This window comes from Taudactylus pleione, unplaced genomic scaffold, assembly GCF_031769625.1.
Source record: "Taudactylus pleione unplaced genomic scaffold, aTauple2 ptg000032l, whole genome shotgun sequence".
NCBI classification, from domain to species: domain Eukaryota; kingdom Metazoa; phylum Chordata; class Amphibia; order Anura; family Myobatrachidae; genus Taudactylus; species Taudactylus pleione.
The window spans coordinates 8,407,585-8,415,061 of NW_028284434.1; the positions used below are offsets into that span (position 1 = coordinate 8,407,585).

At 40.8% G+C, this 7,477-nt stretch overlaps 1 protein-coding gene across 2 annotated transcripts in view; it reads left to right on the forward strand.

The window, feature by feature from the left end:
• The window catches only part of POLR3E (RNA polymerase III subunit E), a 62,244-nt gene extending 57,573 nt beyond the window's left edge, over positions 1–4,671 (forward strand). For both annotated transcript variants that reach the window (XM_088451943.1, XM_088451944.1), the window contains exons 19-21: positions 1,336–1,413; positions 1,560–1,685; positions 3,572–4,671. In XM_088451943.1, coding sequence (XP_088308069.1) covers positions 1,336–1,413; positions 1,560–1,685; positions 3,572–3,628 — 261 coding nt within the window. In that variant the 3' untranslated portion in view covers positions 3,629–4,671. The remainder of the gene's footprint in view (positions 1–1,335; positions 1,414–1,559; positions 1,686–3,571) is intronic.
• Positions 4,672–7,477: the final 2,806 nt, after the last annotated feature.

Consider the following 7,477-nt stretch of genomic DNA (forward strand, 5'->3'; position numbering starts at 1 on the left):
TATGTGTAACGGAGTGCAAGCTGCTATCCTGTTACCAGCCATCTACTGCACAAAAATAGGGGGAAAAGTGACTGTTTACCAGTCATATGGTAATAACCCATTGTGCTATCTACGGCCGTCCATAAACCCATACCAGCTGTAGCTTGGTCTACATATTACACTGTGTATATGAGCAGACCGGCCACATTATTTGCTGAATGGAAATGGGTTGTATATTCTCTAAGTAGAACTATTATGTAAAATGGATACAAGCCAGTATAAAAAAAAGACAAACTTCAGGCTCATTGCAGTATAGGAATGTGTGGTTCTCTTTGTATGAATGCAATTACTTCTCCTGCCAGCAATGTACCTGTTCACATGTATTTATAAACCAGGCCACTTTGAGCCTTCAGTTAGGTCAGTGACACAAATATTCACTAAAAGATCACCAGTCATTGTCTTCTATTACTTTTATCTTTCTGTTTTGACAGTCCCGTTATTCCTTTACTTTCATAGATGAAAGGTACTAATACGCTTGATGGTAGCCCTTGCAAAGAAGAGGTTAATTTGAATTAAAATCTTGAATTTCCACCTTCCTGGAGATGCAGAGAAACACTACACCTAGCATACAAATTAGGTACACAAGACAACAGTACATATGAGTCATATCAAAAGTGAAGTTACTTGAGATTGCCGTGATAGACCCTGAAATGGCGAAGGACGATCGCGAGGTAGATGAGGACTCCTCATCCTTCTTTAAAGAACCTGTTAATCCAGTATTTGACATTTTTATATAAATCAAAGTCTGTTTATTAATGAACTAAATAATATGTATGAAATAAAACTAGTATGTATACTTTGCTAGCAATGTCTAACATGCCCTTACACCCCTTTGCAGCAGATTGTCTTGTTAGGTGGTTCTGTAACACAACAGTGTGACTGACAATTTGCCAAACCTGCTCTGCAAAAACACTCAGTGCGGATTGGTGAATCCATACACAGGTGACACCATCGACTGAACCGAAACTGATTACTGCACGCAGCTTTTTTGTGCCTTCGTCTCATCCCATGAGAAGACTGAACTAAAAATGGGAACGGGGCTTCTGCTGTCTTTAATAGAATTGGGGGGGGAGGTGAAAATGAATGTTTCATTTTGGTTCAGCCTGTGTGTTACGGTTAGTGGACCCTTTATTGATTCTAATGCTGAAAATTGCCAGTCTGGTGCAATTGGTTTCGTATTTAGAGTGACTCTGGGTGTTTTCAGTGTTTGTGTCTTACTGGTGAAATTGCCTTTGGTTATGTGAGGCTATTTCTGAAGTGGTCCAGATTGAACTACTGACCTGTTTTCTGTGCTAGTTTCCTCCCCAGAGCACTGCAACGCCTGAGGAACAGAAAGTGTTCGCATTGTGGACTTGTGGGGACAATTATGACAAGGTAATAGTACCTCATATGACATTATCCATCCCCATTGTGTATCATTATTATCATAACCTGTGAAATGTAAGAGATAATAAGCTACATTGCCCCCTGCTGGTTAAAGTGAATAATTGCTGAGTTCAGTCTGCATCCCTGTGCCATAGGAGAGGCAGGCGCTACTGGAACTCTTCTCCAAGGGACACAGACTGCGTAGGAACATAATCCAGGCACGGCTGAGCCAGGAGTTTGGAGAAAGTCTCAGTAAACAGCAGCTGGATAAGGTGCTGAAGGTATGAAGTGTGAAAGGAATTAAGCATCGTCTCGGCAAACTGTTTAATTGGCTTAACGGCTCAGTCGTGTGTTTACTAGCACTGAGTTGATGTTTTATTTTTTTTTAACACTTCCGATGCTTTTCTTCATGAACATCATTATATATAATATATTGCATTTTTCAAAACTTTTTGTGTTTTTAATAAACAGTTATTTGTGTTTTTGTACTTTGCGGTTTCCGTTACTCTGTAATAGAGTGTTGTGTATAAACGTGGGTGGTTCAATAAGTAAGGTAACAAGACCTCCCCAGTCTGTAATATTCTCTATTTCATTCTAATTTCCTGCTAGGCCAGAGTAGGTAGACCACTGCTTCCCCTCATGGCCATTAGACTGCACCTCATATTAGTCGTACTGTACCAACATCCGTTGTAAGATGGTGGGGCTGGCGGAAACATGGTCAGACATTGAGGTTCGTAGTGTGATCAGATTTCTGCATCTAAAGGGCACATCAGTAGATGATATTCATCACCTACTTGTTGAGGTGTACGGTGATAACGTCATGTCATGGAGACAGGCTTGGGCTTGGTGCACTGCCTCTGATAATGGCAGGACAGACGATCAAGATGAGCAGCAATCTGGCCGGTTAAGCACATCCACCACAGATGACAATTGGTGCCACATTGGAGGTCTGATTCAGGAGGATAGACACATTCGAGTTAGTGATTTTGCTGATGTACTAAACGTCTGAGTGGGTCCTGTGCACAACATCGATCATGAGCAACTGGGGTACAGGGGAAAGTGTTCAAGCTGGCTACCGAAGCAACTCAATGAAGCAATAGGATGGGATCGTCTCTCGTGCACTTGGCGCGCTACCATAAGCGAGTGCAGTTGCTGCAGCATATTGTTACAGGCGATGAAACGTGGGTGCATCATGTGACACAGACAAAGCAAGCCTCCATGATATGGAAACGCACATCGTCCCCAACTTCAAAGAAATTCAAAACCACTCCATCAGCACAGAAGGTCATGGCGACCGTGTCTTGGGACCACAAGGGTGTGCTTCTTGTTGATTACCTCACAAAGGGAGATACTGTGAATGCTGTCCACTATTGTGACACACTGAGCCAGTTACGGAGGGCAATTTGCTGAAAATGACCTGGGTTGCTGCGAACAGACATTGTATTGCTGCACAATAACACCAGGCCACACCCAGCCATCTGCAGGCATGAGTTGTTACGGCGCTACCATTGGGAGGTACTGGACCATCCTCCCTACAGCCCTGACCTGGCACCAGGTGATTTCCATCTGTTTGGACCATTGAAGAAGCACCTGGGTGGGAGGTGAAGGTCAACAAGCCGTCATGTTCTGGCTTCAGGCGCTTGACACTGATTTCTTCTATGCCAGGATAGGTTCCTTGGTGTACCATTGGAATAAGTACTTAGACAAGTATGGGGACTCTGTGGAAAAAATAATCTGTACCAAGGCCATATTGATTATACAGTACATATATGTATGAGTTGAATAAATTTACGTAATGACAGGTCCTGTTACCTTACTTATTGAACAACCCTGGTATTTGCATTCAGTACTGCAGAGAAGTACAGCAGAGCTCTGTCCTAACCAAGCATAATGTAAGTAATTGGCCGCCTCTGGTGATTTTACATATAGGGCTTGAAATAAAAAAAACATATTTAAGGTAATGTTGGAGGCCATGCAATCCAACACATTGTTAAATTTGACACATCCCTTTGCATGACTGCGTTTGAAGAAAAGTAAATCAGGAATGTTTATTTAATGTATTTATTTTTAATCACGCTGTCTGCTATGTCACTGTAGCAATGTGCATCTCCCACAGAGGGAAACTCACACACAATACTTGGATTTCATGATAAATTTAATTTTGCAGGACTGTTGCGTGTGTTTCGGAGCTATGTGGTATCTTAAAGGAACGGTACAAACCTGACGATATCCGGAAACCTGGCAGTAGATGAAGAACCTAGAGGCCTGAGCACAGACTGTACCTGATCTCAGGCTTTTGCACCATCACACAACCGTTACCAAAGGGATGAGATGGAGTCGGCGCGATGGTCTATAGAGGACGGAGCAGTACGAGGAAGGAAGCTGCTCTGTTGATCTTTACTTTTGCTTTTAAATCTTTTTTTTTTTTTTTTTTCATTCTCTAACCCCAGTGAATGCACAAAAGTATGCACAGCCAAAGGAAGAGAAGATGGGGTTACGTTTTGGTTTACCACTTAGTGCCAACAATTTGGACAATGTGCAGGAACAACATTATGTCTGCAATAATAACAGCCTGAATCTATTAGTCATAAAGAAGAACTCTCCTAAAGAAATTTGTAATGTGTTCACCTCATTCAGTATGTTGGGCACTGATTGGCTGCTCTGCTTCCACCGGCCTAGTCACAGTGGAAGCTGACATTTTGTGAACAAAATTCAATATTCATGAAAACAGAGACCTATGGGTCACTCGCAACTGGTGACATCATGGATGCGTCTTATGTCACTAGCTCGTAGGGAATTGGTAAACAGTGGATGCGGCCACATTATGGGATGAATCTTCAGTGTGTAGGCGCAGGGCCACTTCAGAGCGTGGGGATTTACATTAATGATCTGTTAGAAATTCTTCAAACTGTTTTCCCATTTCTGTATTTAAAACTTTTAGGATCACTGTATGATATTATTTAAAATATTATTATAAAAAAAATATGGATAACTACTTAATTCTTACATTTTGCTTAATTTAATACGGCAACTTAGTTGGTGGCAGCATATTCTGGATTGACGCTGGGAATGCCATAGGTTGCCTAAATTGTCTGTACATGAAAAGCCTTTTGGTCCCTTAAATAACTGTAACCAGCACATGGTCTGTGTACCAAAAATTGCACGATTAAAAAGGCTGACCATTGGTTTGCTAACTAATTAACCATGACCATTTTTTTTATGTAAAATATTTCCTAATGTAAAATAAAGTAGATTGGATTAAATGTATTTACCATTATTAGATACGTCACCTGCCAGCATGAAATATCCTTTACTTGTGGGTGGAATATTTTTTATTTTTTTTTGCTCTGAACAAAAAAAAAATATCTGCATTGTGTTATGACCCTTTAAAAAAAAATATATAAATAACCTGTTGCCTACACAAACTGGTGGTAGCCATTTTTCTTTTATCCATGTGGGCTAGGGGAGGAGGATCCTGTGCTGTCACACTTCTATCTATTTAGTACTCAGATTCCTCCAGCACCTCCTATATCCATGTCTCTCCCGAGTTCTGAGAAAAGGATTTGTCAGGTAAGAAGCAAAATCACAATCCCTGAACCAGATTTTAAGAGATTGGAGGTGACTTCACTGAGGTTCTCCATGACAAATATTTATGTGGCAGTGAAATCTGGTGCCTCTAAACTGTAGTCTCGGGAGTATTGACTATAGCTATAAAATGGCTGCCTCTAGCATTTGTAGACGATAGATGTAAAAGCAAGAAGAAATATCGCACCATTAAGCTGTTTCCTTTTTTTTATTATTATTATCATGTCTGCAAAGGCAGCAAATTAATGGTGCCTGTTATCAGATCTTAATGCCAGCTTGAGTGGCAGATTGTATTGTTCAAAGAGCAAACTGGGTACTGGGACATTGAAATTGATTTTCAAGCGTTCTCCTCGACTAGATGTGTAAAATATTAACTTTGTGGCTAAACTAGGGCCGTGCGCACACAGGTGTGCTTATATCAGTCTCGCTCCATTCTGATTTTGACAGGAGAAAGGCTAAACTTTCTGTGGAGCGACAGACTGACATGGCTGCTTTACAGAAGAGGATAATAGAAATGGGTGGGAAACTAGGACATGTTATGCCCGGTCTGTACTCTGCTTTATTTCTCCCCCACTTCAGAGCGCCTTCGTGTGGTGAATTATTGGCTCTTCATAGAGATTAGTCATCACCCACCAAAAACAGAATGGAGGAGAGTAACCATGACCAAACCCCTATTTTAGTTTAGGGGTTTGCATTCTAACACGCATGACTGAGGAAGCTTATTGGAGATGAACAACATTTTGAGAAATAAATATAATGTACTATGTTGAATATATACCAGTATATATATTGTTGGGTCTCTAACAACCCAGATCTGTGGCATTCCAATACTAGGTTGTCTGTATAAATGGCACATGTTTGCTATATTGGCTGTATGAACGGATTTGGGCCTGTTGGATAATCTGATGGCATGGAGTAATACAACCCTCTGAAAATGTATTTGGTCACGTGGGCTTACATTTCTCTAAATACACTTTCATTGTAGGTTACGCTTCTGCCTTTTATGTTCACTCTAGTTGACAATCATTTTCAACCATTTTTATTGGTAGTGCTTTCTACCGTCATAATGAAATCTGGATGGAAACTTCTTAACATGTTCTCCCATCCATCTCTATTAATGATTGCTCACAACAGACAAAAGTCCTTTGTTACTGAAAACATCTCTGACCAAAGCTGCTCCATTACAAAGTGACGGCTTTCTCTCAGCATTGGAACAATGGGACATGTCGAGTAACAAAATGTATCTGTGTTTACATTCAATATTAGCCCAGTGTTTCCCAGTACATCCAGTATTGCACAATTAGCTGACAGCTCTGAATATACAGAGCTGCTGTATAGAATGGCCTTAACATTTTTCTACTTAAATTAATGGAGAGAGTTGAAAAGCCGGTCTGGCTTGTTGTGGAAAAAGAAAAATATCAAACAATAAAATTTGGTTCATTTAACATTTTCCTCCATCTTTGTTTTTTATTACTGAGACGTGTTTGCAATTGGTTTAACTCCATGAGCTATGAGGCGTTCTGAAACCTATCATACACAAGTGACTGAGCAGAATACCCACTGATTACATAAAGTAATTGTGGATTGTTTTCAAATTGCCCAACTAGACAGTTAAACACTCCGCTGAGTGGTGAGGTCTGTGCGGTTTTGTGACTATTCCTAAAGATTTACTTAAGGGCTACTGTATAAACCTATTTCTGCGTATATATTGATACTGGCTGAAGTACCCAGTGTTGCCCGGGTTTAAATCTTCAAGTTAAGTTTTATGTGATGTTATCCAAATCCATCCAGTGGAATGCCCAGGACAGGATATCCAGGTCAAAGTTCTGCCCAGCATACACCAACGGGAGGTCTGACTGGGACCCTAACTCCCCCCCCCCCCCCCCTCCCCCCCTTCCCTAAAACCTGGGCAGGCTCCAACTAGACCACCTTGTGTTGGTTTCATCCCAATCTGTGCAGGGGTGTCTGAATGCATAACCGGATAAACAGACCAATTCATTTTATATAAGATTTGTTTTCAGGTGCCACCTAATTATTTTTAGTGCTCATTTACTTTTATATTGTACTCATTCATTGAGCTGCTCCCTACTGATTATTTAGCTCAAAAATACTTTCTTTTGATCTAGAGTCTGAGATATAGAAATAATTGTAGCAGTATATTACATCTAAGATCAGTCATTGCTGCGGATCTTGTCAGTGCCATCATCCACACGCTAGCTGTAGCCAGACTTCATGATGGTAACACTGGAGAGGGCAACCAAATTAAATCTTCAAAAGGGAACCATGTTGGATTGGCCAATATGTTTGGGTCCAGTGGAAAGGTATTCAATATCTCTTGTCACTGTCCAACAGTAGTGATTCACCTACCCTGATATCTTTGTTCCATTGCTGAAATGTCTTGGTGGAATGGCTCACTATGCTTGTCACTCAGTGCACCACAGTTATTTTGTGTGGGTAATCCCATGAATCGCATATATGTGAATAGGGG